Raw genomic sequence first — 23,447 nt, forward strand, 5'->3', positions numbered from 1 at the left:
TTGTCATGTTGGAAGGTTAACCTTCAGCGCAGTCTGAGGTCCTGAGCACAGCAGAACAGGCTTTCATTGGGGATATCTCTGAACTTCGCTCCATTTCCCTTAACCCTGACCAGTCTCCCAGCCTGTGCTGCTAAGAAACACCCCCACAACATGATGCTTGCACCACCGTACTTCTCTGTTGAGAGGTATTGGACAGGTGGACTGGTGCTTGGTTTCATTTAGACAAAAAATTTAGAACTGAGGCCAAACAGTTCAATATTGGTTTCATCAGACCAGAGAATTGGGTTTCTCAGTCTGAGAATCATTCAGGAGATTTTTTTAGCAAACTCCAAACAGACTTTCATGTGTTTTACACTGAGGAGAGACTTCTGTCTAGACTTGTTTTATTACCCGTCTTGGCATTATAGTGACTTGGGTTGGCATGGTTATATGTTCTTTTCTTGTTTACATTTAGAGAGAACAACCAGCTTGTGAAGCCTGCACATAAAGGTTTGATTATTGAGCAACTGCAGGTAAAAGTGTAAAATTTGACTAAGATGATTGATTTCAGAAGGATTCTATTACTCTGACACAATAATAACTAATATTAATATACAACCCCATAAACCGATAATCGAACAAAAACACACCATCATGTTAACACAAATGCGATTAATGCATTTGGACATATTAAGACTTTAAAAAAAGCTATTTTATGCTGGTAATGATTTTTCTGATCAATATTTTAACATCTAGGCGCAATGTTTGCTAATGACTACGAAAATGGTTGTAAAACACTTTAATTTTCATGTTTTTTTCCCCCTTAAAATATAAAGTTTCCGGTTTTAATATCGGAAGTGTCAGTGGTTTTATTTTGTAAAGAACTGGCAGGAAGTGAAAAAGCGCTTAAAGACGGTCAAGAAGGAACGTACATGTCCGTGTGCTCAAAACGACTGTTATTACAGTGATTTTTACGTGTTTGAGAATCCTGCTGTTTGGTGCACAAGGTTTGTATTTATTTCTAATGATATGAAATTTGTTGTGGAGTTAGTTTAAGAGCTCAGTAAAATGGTTTTGTTGAGTTTTAGCATGTTGGGCTAGCAAAATGATATACCCCTGCAACTAGTGTTACGGTTTATTGAGTGACTGTGCTAATTCAGAACTTGTGCTTGTAGTAAATATAGAAGTTAAAACAATGAATGTCCACACATTTACCTAATCGTTTATTATTTTAATGTTTGAAGTATTTGCTAGTTACGAAAAATAAACACAACAATACCCGAAGTAGTTAAGACACTTTCTCAAATACCTGTTGTAACTTCCAAAACAACATTGGCTGAAAGGCACTAGTTAATATGGTAACACTTTCAACCGTAACACCATGACTCAGTAAAATAAAAACAATCAAAAATCTCTTTAACAAAGTAGTCCTGGCCAAGACAGCAGAATGGTAAGTACTCCACAAACGTAAAAAACCACAAGTTTACATCTACTACTTCCTTTCTGCTTAGTTTTATTATCAATATCTAGTTTTAGGTTGTCTCGTCTTGCTTTTGGAAAAAAAGATCATCAGCAAACATATTAAATATTTTAGTGAACAGAATTAACACAGAAGTAATGATAATAAATTAAGTATAAGTATTTAATATTATTTATGCTAAATTACATGTAGTAGACAAGTATGATAGCACTTTCTTTTAACAGCAATAGTGTTCACCTAGAAGGTTAAGGGAGTACTTAGAAAATAAAGCTTTATGAATAGTTTATTTAGAGCCAGACCATCATCCAGCAAGGAAAACGCTCCAATGCTTCTCAAAATTAAGGATAAAAGGAGCTGAGGCATCCATTTGTACTTATTTTTATGTTTAAAATAAAATATTTTTTATTGAGATTGCAAGAAATATTCAGCCTAATTTCCTTGGCTTTTTCTGCATGTGACTTGGAGTGTGTTTAAAGTTTAGTATGCAGTATTTCTTAAGCTCTGCTAACAGTCCTTGTTGTTCAGCAGGTTGAGCGTCACATAAAATGTCCTCTCCAGAAATCGCCTCCCTTTCCTGGGGACACATGAAGGTGAAGGGATGTTCCTCCAACTACAAGGACTGTAAGGTGTGGCCAGGAGGCAGCCGTGCCTGGGACTGGAGGGAGACTGGGACTGACGTGAGTGGAACCAGAGTCAAAAAATTCACCATATAAAACAATCAGAATACTGTTAACTTCAAAGGAAATGCTTGTGCCAGGTTATTCCAACATCGCTGTAAGAAAAGAAGTAAAAAAGGCATTTAATTCAAGGGACAGTCTTTAATGCGTGCATCTACACCATCAATCCAATCCAGGTGAGGCCATCCCAGACCACCTCTGCAGGCAATATCCAGCTGTTTTCAGTATGCATTGAGTTGTGTCCACATAAATCATCAAGGATTAACACTTGAATGCCCAGAACAGAGTTTGGTATCCAGGCTTTGACCTCATCACTCCACTTACGTAGATTTTATAAGCAGAGGTTGAGAACCGATGACATAACATGTCAAACCTCCAGTCAGAGCCTGCAGATGAATGCTGGGGTGGTGGTGCAGCACTGGTAACAGTTTAAATAGACCGCCGTATTGGAAGGATGCATGATAAAGTGACGAATGCTGAGTATGAAACAGTGGAGCTCGAGCTGTCTGCCTCTACCAGCTCCCAGATGTTGCTCCTCAAATGGCATCACTGACATTAGTACAGACAGTTCAGACACAGATCCAGCTAACATTTATGAAAGCTCAAGGGAGCGACCACACCAATGATACCTTGTGATAACAGAGAAAAATGGTACAGCACATGATAGTAGAAGTGATGTGAAACTTGACTTGTGCTTTTCCTCTCCAGCATTACCCAGGAGTCCAACCTGCTGACCTCGACGAGGTGCTGAAGAAAGGAATAGACCTGCTGGTCATCGGCAGAGGCATGAGTGAAGCTCTGCAGGTAAAACTACTATAAAAACACCCTTTTATTCATACTTAAAGAATCGAGGTGTAATTGATTGCATGCACTGGGATAGAAGATTTCAAAAGGAGCTTATGAATTTTATTGCTTTAGCTTTCCACATTCATTAAAACAAGGTAAACAATATTTAACGACTGCTTCGCCATGTGCAAGGTTGTGCTTGTTTTGTCGATGGGTTTGGTCACACTTGGCAAATGGAGCCCACCATCTTTTCCTTTACAGAGCAGCAAGTGCTCTGCCCTCTTCCACAAAAACAGCTCTCACTTTAAGTAAGGAGCAGAGGGAGCACAGGCATGAACTTTGATTCACCCTCTGAAACACCATTGTTGTGTAAGGCAAGAAGAAACACAGGTTACAAAAAGATATAACGACTTTTTTTCCCTCTGGAAGCCATCTGTTTTGCTGCTCCAACGACACAGTCCATGCCCATGGCCCTTAGGGAGGATTTTCTAGTGAGCCTTGGGTGACTTTCTGGGGTATTTAAAGATCAAATCCACATGAGTAACTGCAGTATTGAATGTCTCTATCCATTTTGAATTCATTTTAAACTGCTTCTGTTGCTAGCTTAGTATGCTTACCCACTATATTTTTTTATCACATGGGCTGTGACAACCAATGGCAGGCTGTTGTCATGTCATGCTTTGGTGGCCTGAATAGCTCATAATGGAGAGCTAGAGAGACAGAGAGCCTGTGATGTGGCCCTCTGTGTCTCTGCAGACAAGAACTGGTTCAAATAATGGCCAAAAAACAGTCTATTCAAAGAAGCACAAGAACTTTTTTTGTAATTATGTCAGTATTTTGAAGACATTTTGTAACAAAATGGTTATTTTTTTCACCTTTTGGTCCCCAAGAGATAGGCACAAGTTTTTGCATAAAATGCCTTAGTCATTATTGTTGGTTACACATATAGATCTTTGATTTTTTTTTTCCGAGTAGTTTTTTCTTGTTTTTATAGTCCTGTAACTTCTCAAAAATTCATGCAACATTACTGCAGCACACATATGCTTAAAGTTAAGGTTGTCCTGAACAAAATTATTTTTAGAGCTTGACTGTGCACCACAGGGTTGATGTTTTACAAACTTTTTGAGACAAAAAGTCCAGGAGAGACACAATGGTTAAAAAATAGGTTTAAGACTCTGTGGGTTCAGCTGACCAAATGCCAAATGATTCAATGCCTACCTTTAGGCCAGATTTGCGCCCTCTGACGATTGGAAGAGGCGTCCTGAGTCAAGATTCATCGCAAATTATTTAGTACAAATGACCCTCAAGAATCTGGTTTAACATGATTATTTAACTGTTTTCAATCGGGTTGGAGCCCTCTGTAAATAAATTAAATTTTTTTTTTTTTTTTTTTTTTTTACTGGTCTAACATCATAAGATGAAAATCATTTGATTTTGTCCTTATGTCTGTGGTCTGCCACGTTTGGAAAATTTCCTAAGATTTTAAAAATCAGTTTGAAAAGCCAAGGAGTTACAGAAAATGACAGAAAGAGAAGTTCACCTCAGTCATATGGAACTTCTCTGGTTTGAGGAGTTGGACCGCTGACAATGCAACGTAACTTGTAGAATCTGTTAGATGGCCCTCAAAAGAAAACGTCAAATTTAATTCACACACACTATATAGTAGTCATGATCTAAACATCAGTAAAATGAAGCATTTGCTATGTATTTTAATTGTGTGTATTTGTTGTCTCCCAGGTTCCCTCCACCACTCTGGACTTTGTGAGGCAGAAAGGTGTCGACGTCAGAGTCCTGCAGACAGAAAAGGCCGTCGCTGAATACAACAAACTGGCTGGTCAGGGTGCCAAGGTGGGCGGGGTCTTCCACTCCACCTGTTGATGAGATTCTTGCAGTTTGAACCAAATGAGATGACTGAAAGAAGGCAGGGCAGCAGAGCAGTTTGGACTGCACCATTGCCCACAGTCTAGGATTTGCCAGAGCTGACTAGCTCCTGCATGACTGATTTACAGTAGGGTCAAAGGTCAAATCTGGGAGTCCAGATTGACACAGGAAGGCCTGTATGATAAGGTTAGGCTTGCTGAGCTTCATAAGAGCAGTGCCAAAATCTAAGAGTTTATACAAAAGTAAACAAGTGAATTCACTAAGAAAAGGAGTCAAGCTGGTCAGATTAAATCTGTCCGCTTTAACAGTTTTTAAATGTGAGGAAATCCCTCTAATAATGTCTACATTGCATTTTAAAGTTCTTTTTGTTGGATTGAAGATGCCTATCTAGGGATTATTTTTTGGAATATTCAATTAAATGAGGTTATTCATGATGGTGTTGATCAAAGCTTATGAATATGAAGTATATTTTTGATGAAAGAAAATGTTTATCTGCTTATTTGCTGTTAAATAAAACAAAAAAAAAAATCATTTCATTGGTGTTGGTTGTCTTTATAAGAAACAAATATGTACAAAACTACTTTCTGAAGTTACATGCCATGAGAGAAAAAAAAGCACTCCTGTGCTTCCTACAGCCTAACCAGAAATTATTTTTATTTTTCCCCAACAAAACACTTTCACCTCTGAAAGTTATAAGGTTATGTTTATATAAATATAACCTTAACATGATGAGTCTTCTTTGGGTCTGGACAAAGGAAGAAAAACCAGGAAATGAAGCTCTTGTATAAAATCTCAGTTCACAGTCAATGGTTTGTCTGATTTCCTTAAGAGTTCTTTTATCGCCGGGCAGGTTTGGGCATTATGTAGACTTTGACGGCCTTGCTGAATGGAATGGTTCCCTCGACGGCGGCCTCTGGTGGAGGGATGTTGTCAAGGCTGTCATTCCATCCCAGCTTAGAAGCCAAGGAAGGAGAGGAGAGGGAGGCTGAGGAGGAGCTGTAGGCGAGGAGGAGGCGCACCTCAATTTGAGATGGCTCTGAAAGAGGAAGATGAAGAGTCAGTGAAGGAAACAAACTGATGGTAAACAAAGCAGCAGCCTCCAGAGATGACAGGATTAGGCTAATGTTTAAATGAAAAACCTGCAGTTTCCTGAATGACCATTTGAAGCAGACTGAAAAAGGCCCAGATGCTCACTGGTAAAAATCTGACTTTTAAGACTTCTTAAGGCCTTAAATTTCAAATGTCCAATTTCAAGGATCCATGGGAGACCCTGCTTTTGGACTGGTGTTTTCTGATATTCTAATATTTTGAGCAATTGTTGGCCTGCAGTGATAAAAAATATTAAGACACAGATTGACCGACTTATAGTCCCGGTGAAGACTAATGAAAAAGCAAAAATGCCATGACAGACTGTCATGAAATTTTCTTGGAGTTTTCAGGAGTGAATTTGTAAAAAGGACTTTTCTCTCCTTTTGCCAGGTAATTTTCCAACTTTCTCAGGAGATGAAACCAGTGGAATTGTCTCTGAAACAAACATGTGTTGTTCACTGACCTGTCCAGGCGGTGTGTGAGAGGTACACCTGTGTGATGAGCCTGTGTCTGTCAGGTCCAGGTTTCCTGAAGTCTCCAGGTTTAGGATGGATGACATGACTCTGGCCGTCTGGATATAAAACCTGTAAATACAAAAGTCCTTTAATCTTTTTAACAACAGGCCAAATGAGCCCTGAAACAAACATCCAGTCTCTGTAAATAACTCAATTCTTACAAAAAAACGGATCAGGGCTGGGCAATTAATCGCAAATTAGATTAAATCCCAACATGGCCTGCTGCAATTTTCAAATCGCAGAAGGTGCAATATTTTTTTACCTGAAATTTGTGTCAAAATACCAGTTTGAAACTTTTTTGCAGCAGATATGTTATACTTTACATGTAATGCAATTATTCATAGTGGTACATATTTAGAATTGTGTACAAAAAAGTCCTTGTTTCTTCATTTTTGTATGCATTTCTTGTTAGATGTCAGAATTATATAAAAAAGATCATTCCCTTTAATACAACAGTTCATATCCAGTTTGCAAAATGATTCAAAACCATTACAATTAGCTATTTTTCCACAATTGTCAATATGTAATATATATCTAATATGTACTCTAATACTGTGTTGGCTATAGTATAGAATGAATTATTGCTTGTTTTTGTTGTAATATACATGAGATGAGGAACTTAAGAAATAATCACATATCAAATTGCAATAGCAATACTTGGTAAAAAAAATCGCAATTAGATTAATTTCCCAAATCGTTCAGCCCTAATCCTGATCCAAGATTATTGTTATTGATATTAAGATACCAAATATTAACACTATTAATCATGGATTTTACATCAGCATCAGCTGCATTTTATTGAATTTGAACTATTTTTAAGGATTTTTTTTGGGGGGGGGGGCTTTTTGCCTTTATTTTGATTGGACAGCTGAAGAGAGACAGGAAACATGGGGAGAGAGTGTAGAGGGAAGACATGCAGCAAACATGCACCAAGACCTGGATAAATCCACTCATCGAGTCAAATTGGCACCCTAACTTAAACAATTTTACTGCTCTTACACTCTGAACACTTTGAACAACAAGTATTTACTGAAAAGAAATAAGTGGAGAAGAAAAATCACAAATATTATATAAAACTCAGTATATTTACGAGGCAAAAATGAAGCCTCAGTGTTAGTTAAAATGAACATTTTACTTTAGAAAACCTGCTGATTATGCATTGAGATACCGAGAACAAGTATTTCAGCACTCTAAATTTTAGATCATACTAGCCTGCCTTATTAACAGCTCATTCATTGGCACCAACCCGATCCTGAAATAAATTTTGCATCAAAAATGCATCAATAGGGACACAAACATCTAGGTTTCCATTAGCCTTGTACTCCTAAAACATCAAACTGAATGAGTCTTGGACCATGGAATTGCAGTTAAAAGGATAAGGCCCCATATTACTGAAGATTCATCCTCATTAAAAACATTTATGCAAAAGAAGAAGTGTTTATCAGTATCATTAAGACCCTTCTGGTCTATCATATTTGATTAAAGTCTAGGAACTGTAAATCAAACACACCTGTACTTTGACTGTATTCTGGGGGTCCTGGACATGCTCCAGGGTTGCATCAATGTCTAGTGCCACCACCAGGCCGGTTGTGAACCTCAGTGGGTTGTCAGACTCTCCTGTTGGTTCTATGATGGTGGCCGTCGCACGATGGATCTGTGAACCAGGGGAAACGATAAAATTACACATCATACAGCTCTGCTGCAGGGGAGAATGTGAAAACGTTTCATGCTGCTGAGTGTTTAAAGTTGTGGTGAAAATGCACACCACAAAATTTAGTCAAACACTAATAATAGTTCAGTGTGAGCTCAGCGGTTAGCCTGCCTTCTTGAATGGACTTTTCTATCACCTGTTCTGGGAGTCTGAGGTGCAGCATGCCACTCTGTCTCAAGGTCGTCTGGAGGATCTTCACCATCTCCACTGGTTTACAGGATGACAGGCGGGGCATCAACTCCAGGAGTTTATTCACAAAGCTGTCCTGGAGGTGGGGCAGCTCTGTCAGAAAGAGCCTGGGGATTACAGAGAACAAGAAAACATTATTAAGGAGAATCAGCAGGCCCAAAAATCCAGCCCAACCACACCAAATCACAATCTCTGAGCAGTTACTGTATCTATGGGCCTGAGTCCAACCTAAACATAACGTTTTCTAATAGACTAGGCTGTTATAATTAAATTTTTAAACTAGAGATAGAAAGAAACACACAAACAGATAAAGATCTTACCTCTGGAAAGACTCGATATCCTGCAAAAACTTCTCACAGCTGCTGATGAGGGGATCCAACCTGGGAAGGAAAATGACTGACTAAGACACAGCTGTGTAACGATGATGAACGATTAAATGCAGAGGTGAGTGTTTGACTTTACTGACCCTTGTCTGCTGCGAGCTGTGAGTACGAGCTGCAGCGCTTTGGCCTGTAACCGAACATGGTGTATCGTTGCCACCTGTCTGCTTTCCAAACCACTGTACAAAAACTCCAGTTTGTAGGTTTCTTCTAAGATCTACAAACAAAACAGAAATCACTGTAATAGGCATATGCCATCCTGAATGATCTCAAGGTGTAATCAAACCGTTACAGGTGTCTGCTAACCTGCTGAGCAGCGGCAGTGGCCGTGACGTTTTGTTTGAGGCAGAGAGGGACGGCCATGTTCCACAGCCGGTCCTGCAGAGCCTGGAGAGGAAAAAAACACAAACTGGTCGTTTATTTTGAAACCACCTCTCAGTTTCTGAAAGTAGTACCAAGTATTACCTTTACCACAACATACTGTAGCTTTAAATGTGACCCCAAACATAAACGTCACTATGATCACTACATAACGTCTCTACATAACGTTTGGCTTACCGCACTTTTGTAAGCTTTTGTTGTAATTAAAAACTCTTTTCATATACATTTTACTGGACTGAGAGTAATATAAGAGTGACAAACCTTTTACAAAGCATGTTAGATAAAATCCTAAATGTACCTTCATGAGCAGCAGCTGACAGCGCAAGTATGTAGCACAGAAATCAGCAGCTCCAGCCAGCTCTGTCTGCAGCTCTCCGAGCCGCCGCAGGTCTCTGAAACACAGAATCAAAAGAAAAATATGAATTTTACCCGCTGCAGCTTTTGGTTAAAAATTTGACTGCAGATGGAGCCCAGACAGCCGAGCAGTTAGGTTATGCCTGATGTAGAAAGGCTATGGTCTCAAACTCTAACGGCTTAGTTTCAAGTCCTACCTGCAGCTCTTTTTCCAAATGTATATATAATAGTAAAAATCTTTGAAACAAAAAAATAAAATTAAAAAAACAAAGACTTTCAGATAACTTGAAAATATTTGTCCTTTTTGATAATCTAGATGATTAAATTTACAAAGATAACTTATAAAAACCGGCCTAGAAGAGTAAGCTAACACTTCACTGAACCCCTATTTAGAAATCTGGAAAATCAAAGCATTAAAAATCTGACAACCTTAGCACACATCCTTTTATTTTGGCTAAAGGTGATGCTAATAAAATTTTTTGATGTATGTTAATAATAAGACATTTAAGGAACAGGCTAAATTAAACATAACAGCTACAAAATGACTAGGGATGCATGATATGGTGCCGACTGTATCGTGCATCCCTAAAAATGACAAATTCCTCTGAAGAAGAAGGGCTGAATCTAATCAGTGATTCCTGTGTGAGTACCGTATGGTGAAGTCCAGCAGGTCCTGGGCTCCTGGAGCGTCCAGGTTCTGGATGATGCTGACCCGGTTTAGACTCTGTTGAAGGAAGAGCTGAGCGGACTCCACAGATCCTGAGCCACAACGTGAGTCTACCAAGTCCAGACCGCTACCTGGCAACTTCGAGATAAGAAAGACTCCAATTACAGGGTTGCCTTGCACGGTTTAGAACCAAATTTAAGACTTATTAAAATGATTTTAAAAATCTGTATTTTAGGTTTTTTGAATGACAGGCCACTGTACTATGCCAAATTTCAGTTATGAAAAACATCTTCAATATATAAATTAAGCTTCAAAATCATGAAAAATGAGGCAGTAAAATCTGCTCTAGGATGGTGTGGGCGTGTCTGTTGAATGAGCTGAAGCCATGCCCACTCAGGAGAAATACAGTCCTCTCAAATTTGAAAAAAAGCTTCTGATCAGAGCAGCTGCCTGTCTCTGTGTTTTCTGGAACAAATATCTCCAATATGATACTTCTAATGAGCTTTGGCTGATAGATTTGGGAAATTTACCTCACCATGAACAAAAACACAGCATGCAGCTAGCTGTCAACTTTCAATGAAGGCAGTGACAACAGCTTACAACAGACTGTACTGAGTCTGTTAAACTGCTTTGTGATTTTACACCATTGCAGGGGAAGGGGGCGGGTTTAGTCCCCAAAGAGACTGGTGATGTCATGGGCTCAGATTCCCTTTTAAAGGGACTTAAAGATATTCCCCCCCCCCCAAAAAAAACAACACTGGTTTTTTTTCATCATGTACTGCTGATGTTTTTGTATACTTCCCTGCTAACCACAAAAGTCAGTTTTATTGTGAAGTCAAATTCCCTTTAACTTGCATTTCCCCGTCGACTTATTCTCTTTTCCTGTCATGTATTAGAAGTTGTTAAGCTTTCTTAAACTGTCACATCAACAAGCAGACTAACAAAATAATGAACAAATTTAAAACAATGGTTTGTAAAAGTTTTCAGACATGCCTCAGTAAAAAGTGCAGTTGAAAATGTAAACCTCTAAAAGTAAAAATGACACTTCACGTCACTTTAAAACCATAAATTTTGACAATCAAATTGAAGACTTTTTAAGACGTTTTAAGGATCTGCAGGAACTCTAATCACACTGCAAGTCTTGGGAAAAATTTTGCATTAGTCTGGTGGTGGTTTGGCTTGTAACCTACTGTGGATGTAAGTGAGTGTGTTCTGCTGTTTGGCTTCTTTTCTCGGATTTTTTATTTAACAAGTGACAGCAGTGGCTTTGTTTCAATCATTGTTATCATTTGCAACCAAAGTTGGAAAAATAATCAAAGTTGTCCAATGGCAGTGGTTTCATTTGTTTGTCATAAGACTATAAAAATCATTTTATACAACATTAAATATTCAGCTCTTACTCTCAGTGGTGGCACAAGGTGTGACAGACTGTCCCTGAGGTAGGCGTAGTGTCTGAAGGTGTGGTCAGAGAACAGCGCCGGCATGGTGGGACATGACTTGGCAGCGTTGAACACCAACACCAGCACTGCAATATCTGAGATCAAGAAGCCAGGTCAAGAAAACATCCAGAACAGATGACGGGATCCTACACGTCTCTCCACCTCGTAGAGTTGTCGAAATTGTTGATAGTCTGGGCACTGATGGTTCACCTGTTAGGTTAAATCTCATATACAGAGGCTGTAGTCCTTTAAGTGGTGACCAGGGTTCAAGTTTTAAACCAATCAAACTTTGTTATTTTATCATTATTCGTATCAAAGATCTTTCAAGAACTGCATCTGTTTCATAAGACAAATGCATAGGAGAGGAAGAAATTTCCCTCCACACTGCTTATTGCACAAAACATTAGCAATATTTTAGTAATGAAACCCTACAAATGATTTAGAACAGTTTAGAGAGTGTGGAGAAATTTACATGCAAGTTTTGAAACTGAAAACAAAAAATTATTCAAAATTGGATACCGAATACTTCTATATTTGTTGCTGTTGTGTTTTACAAACAGGCATGTCACTGTCATCGGCTACATTCACACTGTAGTTTAAAGTGACTCTGATTTTCTGGACAGTGTAAACAGAGCATGTCACATTGATTCTAATCTTTCATATCAGATTGTGGCCACTTTCATCTGTGGTGCTAAGTCAGATACATATCTGGAAGTGCAAACAGCCAATAAAAAATATATCAGATCTTAGCTAAAAATCAGAATTGACATAGCCCAAATAAAGTGTAAAATTCTGTGTCCATTTGCATCAGCTATGCTTAAGTTGTAGCTTCACTGGTGTAAAGTCAACACTAAACTCTTAACGTAAACTTTGTAGCGTGGCCAGGCTGTCAGCCCAGATGGGTACAGGTTTTAGTAGCATAGCCTGGCATAATGCCATTTTGAATGACCCAAAAATATTCTGTCATCTGAGCTGGCCTTGAGGACTATGTTTGATCTATCCCAGCCTCCTCTGCAACATTTTAAATGTCTGGACAGAAAAAAATCTCATTCAAAAGTAAGAACTTGCACACAATCCAGGCGATGATTGCATGTGGCTGGTGTAACCTGGCCCTGTTACCCCTATTCCTCAGTATCAACAACAAAGAAAAAAAGAAAAACCAATGAAAACTGGAACTGAGGCGAAGCTGCAGCATCATTCTAACAGGCTGGTGGTTGAACATGTCACTGATCTTTATCACTGATTTTAAAGGCTCTTGAGATAAACCCTGATGACTTGAGGACTGAACAAGGGAGCCAATGTGAAGACTTTGACTTGTAGTGCTGTTGCATCAGAATATGGTGGATGGAGATTCTTTACTCATTTGTTTGTGTATTTTGAGACTCATGAGCGTGAAGGATACAAGCTGGATCGTCCATGTCCGGCTCTGGTGTGTCAAAATATGGGTGTGTGCTGAGGAGTTCCGGAACCAATGGCAAAACCAGTGTGGGGTGACGTGAACCCAGGAACTTCAGACACCTGAGGGAATAAAGACAATGAAATACACAGTCAGTGGTTTGGATATTCAATACCAACATATTTATCTTTTTTTTAATAAACAAAGGACATTCCAGGCTCTTTTACACTGTATAAGTCTGTTAAAAGCTTCAGTAAGAGCACTGAGATCCTTCTACCAACTAGCTAATAACACAGTAGGTTGAAGGCTTTCTCCTCCACAGCTGATGGAGGGAAATGCATGTTCATCAGGCTGAGATTTCTGTGTGAAAATAAAAATAAAAAATATAGATATAATCACTTCCAAGCATGATTTTACCTAATGAAGTACTCAGCTATGTGTTGGCCTTTGAAGCCTACCAAAACAATATTTTCATTTCTAATTGAACTGCTTGCAACATCCAAAAAACAGAAACCGGGGAATCTTACTAACTGAACTGCAGGAAACACCATCAGCCAGCCTGAGTCAAGCCCCAACAGCTCAGTTCACATAGCTGAAACTGTCTGAACTGGGCTTAAAAAGTGTTTGGAAAGTATTAAGAACTCATGTATACCCCCTAAAGCACTGATCATCAACTGGAAGCCTGAGGGCCATATCAGGCCCCCCCAAAGCTTCCTATCTGGCCCCCAGAAGATCATTACATTAGGAAAAGTAGGAAAAGATGTGATTTTCAGGGTATCTTTTGGCTTTAGATGTCTGCAGCTGTTAAATCCACCCCAAAATAATTATTTTAAAATAGTTTTAGAATGACTTATTTGATCTGTTTTTACAAAAATTCACTTGTCAGCCATTATTATTAAATATTAAAAAAACAATATAAAAAAAAACTAGGTTAAGACTGGCAGAAATTTTCCAAAAATAGCCAGATAAAATGGTAAAAAGGGGTTAAAGATGGCAAAACTTGAGTCAAAGAGGCAAAAAGTATCAAAAATGGGTTAAAAGTGGTGAAATATGGCTAAAATAACATGGTAAAGTAGTAAAAGGGTGTTAAAAGAGTGGCACACAGGGGCAATAATTGGCAGAAAAGTGGCAAAAAGGGGTTAAAGAATGGCAAAATGGATGAAAAGTGGCAATAATTGATCTGAAAGTGTCAAAAATAATCAAAATATGTTAAGAGTGGAAAAAAGGTTGCAGAAATGGCCAAATTAAGCTGTGAAAAGGGGTTAAAAAGGGTCAAAAATGAGGTAATATAGGTGCTAAATCACAATGGGGATGGGCCCATTCTCTGGGTTTTGAAAGAAAATACAACTACTAATACAATAATATGTTAATCAGACCAAAATATTTAGTTTTTGGTTAACTGAAAGTCAGGCCCTGAGAGGCTTTGTCCAGATAAAATCTGGCCCTTGTACAAATGTACCTGATGACTCCTGCCCTAAAGCCTTTAGGTGCAATATCATAAGCCCCAAAACCATAAGCCAAAACCATTATTAAAGAGACTAATCTTTTAATAACGTTCTTCGTTATTTAAAAAATTCAACTGCTGTGCACCTGGAAAACTCAGGTGCTAGAAATGTGGCATTCTGGTTGCAGACTTGCTGCATCCTTAGCATGTCCTCATTGCGCCCCAACAGCTGATCTTTGAGGCACTGCCTAACAGACTCCTAATCTGAACTTCCCTCCTGAACATGGAAAAGCAGAAGTTCTTCGCTTAAAAAATATTTTAATTCCAAAACAGACACACATGGACTGAGTCTTACTTCCAGACAGAGTTGCGGTCGGTGGGATATTTGTTGAGATTCTTGAGCAGCTCCAGTAAAGCCAGCTGGATGCACTCCTTAGTGGAGACGTTGGTGTAGCAGATTAATTCATGTAGAGCTTCTCTGATGTCACGAGATGAATCCTAAAATGAACAGGGATTTCATCAGTGTGTCACTTATCAATCTTGAATAATGACTTCTTTAGCTTACAGCAAGTCAAAACAGCATTCAACACTAGTGAGAACCAGTGACAAAATCAACTAGATTTACCCATCCCTCTATTTTCTTCTCTCTCATGTTGACATGAACAGAGAACAAAAAGTTGAGGAGATTTGCAAGCTTCCAAGTAGAGTTTTCTACATGAAAATGTTCTCCACATTTTTATAAGAAAATACTTTTAGAGACAAACTGTGTGCATGTGTACCTCTAACACAGCCAGTACGGTGTCCAGCTGGTCCTCTCTGAGGGTTATATGGGTGGATATTTCTCTGAGCACATGGATCGACTGCAGCCTCACTTCCTCGATCTCGTCATTAAACATGTCAACCAGAAAGTCCAGACACTTTTCGGCAAAACTTGGAGATGACTGAGCCAGCTGACACAACGCCTCCACTGCTGCGATACGAACCTCTGGAAAAACATAACATTGAGCAATGAGGTAAGCTTAAATACGTTAGTAGTAAGTAGTAGTAATCTGAAAGAATAAAGACATGCATAGCGTAAAGTTCAACTTACCAAACATCTCGTCCTCCAGGCCGTGAACAAATGCACCACAGGCCCCCGAGGCGATGAGGTTGACAGTGTTCGTGTCCAGTTTCTCCTTGGGGGCGTCATCGGCCCACTTCCTGCCAGAGGAGAACTCTCCAGAAGTAAAAAGTTCCTTTGCACGTTCATGGGCTGTACGTTTCCTCTGAAAAACAGACAAGGAGATCAAATGTTATGATTTAAGATGTTCAGAAAAACAGAACCCGGATTTATGATTATACTCTAAGATTTTAATGAAAAAGTAAAACCTAAATGACTCACCCTGAGATCTGACATCAGCTTCTTGTCTAGAGTTTGCTCCAGAAAGTGAGGGCTGACCTGCAGCATCGAACCCTGTCACACAAGAGAAAAGATGCACTTTGAATGTAAAGGCAGAAAACACAGTATGAGGAGTGATTCTGTGATTTCTGTTTTCTCACCAGGGTTTTGGCTGCTTGCACTCTGACCATCCAGGAGCCATCACTGACCATGTGACTGATCTTTCCAAAAGCATCATCAACGAGTCGGATCTCCTCGTTGGATGACGGGATGGGCACAATGCTGATTGGATGGACAAAAGATTTAAAAACCTAGAAACTCAACAAATATCATCAAGACAAGGTTTGCTATGTTAAACAGAATCTACTGATGTAAAGCATGTAATTTTCTCAATCCAGACAAAGGATTTACATCTACATTTATACAGACAGTAAGTCTCTTAACATCAAGATGGTCTCACTTTTCTGGGTACAGCTGGCTGAGCACCCAAACCATCTGCACCGCTGCAGAGCGGACCTGCTCATAATCATCTGTCAGCAACCTGCAGGCCTGCAAACACACAAATACTCATGTTAGCACATTACAACCACTGCAGCTGACTATTTTCTGTGTTTACAAGCTCAAAAGTTCCACCACTGAACGTTTGCTACCTGGTCATAGATGATATCATGAATCTTGATTCCTCGCTCATGCAGCTGCAGCTGCAGAGAAAACAATAAAACATAATGAGATGTGTCGCACAGAGAGAATTACTCTGATAAATGGTCAAAAGTGGCAATGGCATTGGAAGTTGCAGCATCCCTTTAAACAAGCAGTAAAATTCTGATTGTAAGATGCACCAGTATGTTGAAAAGAGTCTGTTTTAGAATGAAAACTGTCCTTCTATGAAACACTTTCAGCTTCATTCATCAAAGTCCACAAATTGTGGTACATATGCAGCAGTGTATTTTTAGTTCCTTCTGTTTCATCATTGGGAGGGGCTTGAAACCAGTGATAATTTTGGCAGCTATTTTTAATTTTAGTCTTTAGATGAAATGTCTTTAAGTTTTAGTCATATTAAAGTTATTTCTATCTTTTTAAGTTTTAGTCTAGTTTTAGGTATTTTAGTGTAGTTTTAGTCAATAAACAGTCCTCACATTTTAGTTTTACTTTTAGTCCAAGGATTTATATTCTGGTACCAACTCATGGTAGTGTGTTCTCTGCACCCTGCTAAACCTGGGGTCCCTGCTATCTACAGCTGAGAGGAAGAATAGCTATAGATGCATTGTATTTTGACAGATTTACCAAGTGGAGAAACATCCCGGATTTTGAATGTCCAACAAAAACTACATTACATTTTACTCTAGTTTTCGTCATTTTGATGAAAAATAAACATACTTTTTGTCAGTTTTAGTCATCACAGATCTATTTTTATTAGTCTTAGCCTAGTTTTGTTATGGAAAAAAAGGCTGTCAACGAACCTTTTTAGTCACAGTTTTAGTCTACAAAATTAACACTGCTTGAAACACAGGATGAACTAGGACAGATTTTCAATAGATTCAGGTCATCTGAAATGAGAGCTCAGCACTTCATACTTTTAGATTGGTTGCATCTGTAGAGGTCCCAGGCAACCCTTCTGATTAAAAAATATGTTTAAAAGTGCATCTTTCACACTGGATTTTACAGTAAAACCACCACTTTGTGAGAGCATTCAGAACTTGTGTTTACCAATTTTAATAAGAGAGATGTATAAAGGTTTAGTAGCTTACACAAGAATGTGTTATGGCTGTTTTATGTGTCCGTTTACATTATAACACCGCAGACTGTAGTCTCTGTTAACAGTTTGATGCTGTCTTATACAAACAGGTCAATCATGGGTTAATAGTGCCTATACAGTATGTTAGCACGTCCACTTATTAGCCTCACCGCTCTGTTTAGTAAAATGTATTCACTACAAAGTGATGGTATGCAACGTAAACTTTCAGTATGATGTATATTTTATCAAAATGTAAAAAATATCCTACAATCATTATAAGCTGTTGCTAATACTCCAAAGTATTCAGAATCATAAATGATACCATGATATTGAAAGACTGTATCTCTCAGCACCCTGACTGAAACTGACTTCCAGCGCCTGGAGGGGGGCTGGTTGTGTTTGTAGGCCTTTTCCTGTCACTCTTATAAAAAGCTTTAGTGACTACGGTTGTTGTCAGTGTCCTACCATGGCTTTGAGGGCTGCAGTACGGACTCTGGGGTCCTGGTCTCCAAAGTAGTCGCTGATGATACTCTGGACGTCCCTCGAGCCTCCTGCAGCACCAGGACACATGATAAATTAAGCAATACAATAAAACAATTAACAACAAAGCAAAGCACAATCATTACTTTAATGTGAGTTTGTAAGCATATTTACAATATGTCATAGCATATTTTATCATGTGATGTACAGCTCCCTTGAAAACATCCTCAGTGCTTTAGAAATCAATATAGACATAAATGTCTTTACATTTTAAACCAAAATAAATACATGTAGGAGGTCAACCCAACACAGGAAAATCTACAAACTACAGAAGTAGCAATAATGGATTTTCAGCAACTATGCAGAATGGTCCATGTCCGCAGCACTACATAATAGAAACAATTAATTTCAGTGCCCTTACAGTAAACAAATACACAAACCTAACGATGGGCCCGGACCCTCGTCTTTGGTAAGTGGAGTTTCAACAACGCCGAGACATCCCAGGAGCTGCAGGCATTTGTTCCTCACCCCAAAATACGTGTCAGATAGATGCTAAAAAAGAGAGATATGATGCTGAGGAGTTATGCTGCTCTGCACAAAAACGTTTGTTGAAACCATAAAGAAAAACAGAATGATTAGTATTATTTATGATTAAACCTAAAGTGCATGTGTTACCTTGTAGGCCACCTCAATCAGACGCTGTCTAATTGCAGGACTCTCAGGTAGCTGTGTACCAATGACGAGCAGAGTGTCCAGCAGCTGGGCTAGGACCTGATGGGACTCTGCATGGAGATACAGAGAGAATTTTGTTAATGGTGTTAAATATATCTTCGCTTTCTGTTAAACTAATATATTAGCTAATATATTTTCAGACGTATGTTTAAAATTATAATATAAAACTACCCCGCTGGACCAGCTGAGGACCAGAATTAGCCAATCGTAGGCCTGCTGGCCATGACTAGTGTCCAGCCATTTGCTCCCATATTACTGATTTATTTTCAGGTCCCTGATGAACGCACACAAGTGTTTCATACCAGTAATGTTCTGTTGGAGATTAGTTTAGGTTAAATGATAACCTGACAAACCAGATGGATGTGTGAAACACATCCATCTGGTAAACCTCCCGTAGACAGCGTTTGAGAAAGGGCAGAGCCTGAAAAAAACTCGGAGGGTGATTGGATGAATGCTCTGTCTGTCTGTCAGAGCAATCAGAGCAACAAAACACATGACGTCTGCATGCGCGTGCACAGCTACTGAGGAATAAACTCCATATAGAACTGCATAACACAAACCATGGCGACTGTAGACATGTCAGTACACGACTTTTGTTGATTTTGAAAAGAAAACAACTCACTGCTGTTTTTGTTCTTTTAACAAAGAAATGTCGTCAACTTCTGGTAAAACTGGCACTTTAGCAGCATCCACACTAATCTCTTCTGCCATAATTGCACTGGTCTCTTGTTGCTGCTTGCCAACATCATGACTCTGCCGCGCTCGAAAGTACTGCCCCTCGTTGCTGATTGGTCCTGTCACTTTCTAGCTGGGCCAAAACGGTTGAGACGGGAGTTTTGCTAGATGGATTTGCCAGTGAGAAACAAGGAAACAGCATATCCATCTGCTTTGCAAGGTTAAGTGTTAACAGGTCAGACCAGGATTAAAATGTAATCATGCATCTCTACTCCAATATGTAGAAATCCGGTATTCAAAACTCAAACTGAGCAATCTCTGTAACACGAAGTGGCTTGCTGACTGACTTGGTGACCAAAGAACAGAACTAAAGAGAATTCAGTCTGTATGAAGAAAAAGAAACAAAAAGGCAATAAAAGGTTTTATTCTGTGTCTACATGTGTCTTACTCTCATTGCCGAGTGTGCTGATGGCATCGTCTACAATACAGTCAGGGCTGAAGCCCTGTGTTTTGGACAGCAGACCGAGCAGAGAGGCGATCTTCAGCCTCACCGAGTTATCCGTCTCCTGAGAGAAGAAATAAACAGCAGCATTAGATCTGTTTTCTGTGCTTTTTAGCTCAGAATAATCCCAACAAACATCATTTTAAGACACAGTAAATAGTAACTATGCTGGTTATGACTTTTTAAAGCACAAGGGGGGCTAAATAGTTCATAGGCTGACCATGATGCAATGCTTGAATTTGACCAAATGTTCATAGTCTCCCGTGTGGTCCTCAAATTTCTTCTATCGGTGTTGCAGTGCTTGGATTCCTGTGGTATAGAAGCTCTCATCCTAATGCTCAAAAAAGTCCTGAACAGCAGACACGACCTCAGCATCGGTCCGATGTTGTTTTTTTTCATGTTAGGGAACAGAAAATAGTCAGATGGTGCCAAATCAGGAGAATATGGAGTGTGATTCAACCAATTCAAAGCCACAGTCACGCACAGCAGCCATTGCGACCACAGACTTGTGAGAAAGAGCACTGTCCTGGTGAAACAAGACCACCTTCGTCAGTTTTCTTGGTGACTTGATTGCCTTTTGCGGCTGCCTCAGCAAGTTGGCATAATATTCTCCATTGATAGGCTGGCCTTCATGAACACAACGCCCTTTGCATCCCAGAAGATGGAGGCCATCACACTTTCTGCTGATAACACCACCTTGGCCCTCTTTGGAGGGAGAAAAGACGAGTGTTTCCACTGCATGGACTGTCGTTTGGTCTCTGACTTGAAGCGGTGGACCCAACATTCATCTTTGGTGAGGAAACGTTCCAGAAAACCAGCTGGATGTGGTTCAAAAAGTGCCAAGTTCATCTGGGACATGACCAGCCTGGTGTGCTTTTGATCCCGTGTCAAAAGCCTTGCCATCCATGGAGTACAAACCTTTGACATGCCAAGTTTGTTGTGCAGAATGTTCCCTACTCATTCACAGGACATGCCTATAGCATTAGCTATCTCATTAACAGTTAAACGTCTGTCATCCTTCACCATGTGATGAACATGGTTGTTTTCTTGGGTGGTGGCTGTGGCAGGACGCCCAGACCTTGGGTCAATTTGGTTGAATTTAATGCATGCTGAGTTTCATTGCTAACTCCTTTATGGTCAATCTATGAACTTTTCAGCCTACCCTTGTTAATAAAAGGATACTACAGGCTATCTTAATGCTTACAAGATCAATACATTATTGCTATACTTTTGTCCTTGGTTATGACACAAAGTTCCTCACCTTGTAATAGTGCTCCAGCAGTATCCTGACCACACCCTCCACGCTCTCCGCCTCCACTGGCTTGCGTGCAAACTGCAGCAGGTACTGCAGGGCATCTGTGGAGTTGGTGGCCTTACAGAGGTCAATGTGAAGAGCTGCAGACTTACTGGGCTTGGAAAGGCGCAGCTTTTTGGCTGGAATTTCTTCATGGGGAATCTGCAAACAAATAACAGCTAGAATTGAATATAATGCTCATGGTCTATTTTTATTTTCTTCTTAATATATGTATACTTTAAATCTGTTTTAATCCCCTACTAATCAAAATTTCCTTCACTGCCTGCTCAGCAGTTTTATTTATGCTATTGCCTGTCCTCTTCTTAATGCTTATATCTCTCATATCCTTCATGATTTACTTCACTGCTTGTGTGTTTCTAGTGTTCTTTTCCTAGTTCCTTTCCTCCCCATTATGCTTTGCCCTGTAAATGTTGCCTGTTTTAATTTATCTCAATTCATTTTCAATTTCAATTTAGCTGTACACCTGGATAATAAGTTGGACTGGTCTAAAAACATAGACTTCATCTACAAAAAGGGGCAGAGCTGCCTCTTTTGCCTCAGAAGACTCCGATCAATAGACATCTGCAGTAAGATGCTGCAGATGTTTTATCAGTCTGTGGTGGCAAGTGTTCTGTTTTATGCTGCAGTCTGCTGGGGAGGCAGTGTAAAACACAAGGATGCAAGGCGTCTGAACAAAGTGGTTAAAAAAGCTGGCTCTGTGGTCGGAATCAAATTGAACTCATTGGAGGATGAGGTGGAGAGACGTGCACTAAGCAAGGTGGAGGCCATTCTGAGAAACATGGATCATCCACTTCATATCTCCCTCAATGAGCAAAGAAACAACGGTGGTGGACGGCTCCTATCCCTACGCTGCGGGACAGAAAGATTTAGAAAATCTTTCATACCATCAGCAATTAGACTGTATAATTCTAAAGTAAACAGATGAGATTCCCAGACGATTGAATTTTCCTTAGGGGATAAAGTTCTTGTATTATTGAATTGTATTATTGTATTTTCCAGCTTCTATCCTCCTTATATGGTTTCCATCGTTCTTGTTTTATTTGTATTTGTTTCTATTTTAATAGCCTACATCTTCATAAATGTTAAGACATCGATATCCAGGTTCATCTGATGTCCTTTGATATGAGGGTTCTAGAGTTAATGATTTGGGAAAATAATCTCATCGCGATTTTTTTCCACCAATATTATGAGTTGGATTTAATATGTGATTATTGTTTTAAGTTCCCCATTTTATGTTTCTTAACAAGAGAGCAATAAGCCATTCTATATTACGACGCAAACAGTGTTTGGTAGAATAAACTGAGGCTTAACAATTTGGGAAAAAGAATCGTATTGAGATTTTTTTGGACCCATTGCAAATTTAAATCTTCTTCCATGTCTTTCAGGTTTTAAAGACAAACACCTACAAAAACAATACAGGAAGGATCTTCAGTAAACTAGTATAAAAAATGAAACTTGAACGTTTACATTGTGTATAAAACATAACATTTCTGCTGCCAAAAATATCTACAAATTAACGTTACGTACGTACGCACTCTTATATCTGCGTTTAAGTTCGCTAAGATCCGCTTTACTTTGAGATAATAGAACTATTTGTGTGGGGAAACGTTTGTTAGCTTCTTGGTGGTATCACAGCGTAATGAGCGACCGTGTTAACTTGTGACTAGTAGTCGACTGCGTCTGTGTGGTTGCCGTAGTTACAATGACTGTTGAAAACGCAAGTCGCTCGTGGACACCACTTTATTCATGTGTTCATTGTGGACACGTGAGATTTCTATATTTTTGACAATAACTCATTAAACAAATGAAAAAGAGGCATTCGGCAGGACAACCGTCAGCAGCATCCTTTGTACCCGTTCGGTTGAAAGTCCCCAGTTAACACGGTCGCTTGATTAACCGTAACACCACTAACCGGTTAGCTAACAAGCTAGTTAGCTCCTCGTAAGATATGCCTACTTTACAGGGAGGAAAAACGTTTAAAGAAAGCAGAAGTATGAGGGTTTAGTTTGCTTACCTGTACTACTTTGGAAAACTCCTCATAAACTCGCTTTTTCAAATGCGCTGCCATTTTAAGGGAATGATAGCCGACCTTCCTAATTCCTGGGTTGTGGTTGTCACATGAAATGACCCTCAACACTTCCCGTAACTACGGTAGGGCCGTAACTGTACAACGCGTTTTGTAAATAACTGATGCGAACGGGCGAAGAACTACGTTCGGTCACCGTTTCACTTTTTTGTACATAAATCTTAAGATTCATATAC

The 23,447-nt window shown here is 39.3% G+C and overlaps 2 protein-coding genes across 3 annotated transcripts; one reads left to right on the forward strand and one right to left on the reverse strand.

The window, feature by feature from the left end:
- Positions 1–863: 863 nt before the first annotated feature.
- On the forward strand, positions 864–5,332 carry aamdc (adipogenesis associated, Mth938 domain containing). Of its 2 annotated transcripts, none has more exons than XM_041811577.1 (4): positions 864–986; positions 1,985–2,136; positions 2,845–2,940; positions 4,660–5,331. In XM_041811577.1, exons 2-4 carry the CDS (start codon positions 2,005–2,007, stop codon positions 4,798–4,800), a joined length of 369 nt encoding a protein of 122 aa, XP_041667511.1. In that variant the 5' UTR covers positions 864–986; positions 1,985–2,004; the 3' UTR covers positions 4,801–5,331. The 2 variants fall into 2 exon arrangements, with proteins under 2 accessions (XP_041667511.1, XP_041667503.1); XM_041811569.1 differs by having other exon boundaries at positions 870–986; positions 1,988–2,136; positions 4,660–5,332.
- A 155-nt stretch (positions 5,333–5,487) lies between these two features.
- ints4 (integrator complex subunit 4) lies at positions 5,488–23,322 on the reverse strand. Its single transcript, XM_041811588.1, has 24 exons — positions 23,200–23,322; positions 21,132–21,326; positions 19,817–19,934; positions 18,637–18,743; positions 18,402–18,513; positions 17,947–18,032; positions 16,397–16,447; positions 16,207–16,295; positions 15,908–16,028; positions 15,750–15,821; positions 15,459–15,633; positions 15,148–15,353; positions 14,724–14,866; positions 12,931–13,046; positions 11,490–11,623; positions 10,073–10,227; positions 9,367–9,460; positions 8,994–9,074; positions 8,774–8,904; positions 8,628–8,687; positions 8,255–8,414; positions 7,918–8,061; positions 6,356–6,476; positions 5,488–5,839 (listed from the first exon to the last, which is right to left on the reverse strand). Exons 1-24 carry the CDS (start codon positions 23,251–23,253, stop codon positions 5,640–5,642), a joined length of 2,925 nt encoding a protein of 974 aa, XP_041667522.1. The 5' UTR covers positions 23,254–23,322; the 3' UTR covers positions 5,488–5,639.
- Positions 23,323–23,447: the final 125 nt, after the last annotated feature.

Source organism: Cheilinus undulatus, linkage group 2, assembly GCF_018320785.1.
Source record: "Cheilinus undulatus linkage group 2, ASM1832078v1, whole genome shotgun sequence".
In the NCBI taxonomy this organism is placed as follows: Eukaryota; Metazoa; Chordata; class Actinopteri; order Labriformes; family Labridae; genus Cheilinus; species Cheilinus undulatus.

Coding starts and splice junctions, on each gene's coding strand:
- aamdc (XM_041811577.1), top strand. CDS start 2,005: ATGTCCTCTCCAGAAATCGCCTCCCTTTCCTGGGGACACATGAAGGTG. Junction 2,137..2,844: donor GGAGGGAGACTGGGACTGAC/GTGAGTGGAACC, acceptor TTTCCTCTCCAG/CATTACCCAGGAGTCCAACC. Junction 2,941..4,659: donor GCATGAGTGAAGCTCTGCAG/GTAAAACTACTA, acceptor GTTGTCTCCCAG/GTTCCCTCCACCACTCTGGA.
- ints4 (XM_041811588.1), bottom strand. CDS start 23,253: ATGGCAGCGCATTTGAAAAAGCGAGTTTATGAGGAGTTTTCCAAAGTA. Junction 8,688..8,773: donor ACAGCTCGCAGCAGACAAGG/GTCAGTAAAGTC, acceptor TTTCCTTCCCAG/GTTGGATCCCCTCATCAGCA. Junction 8,062..8,254: donor ACCTCAGACTCCCAGAACAG/GTGATAGAAAAG, acceptor CCTGGTTCACAG/ATCCATCGTGCGACGGCCAC.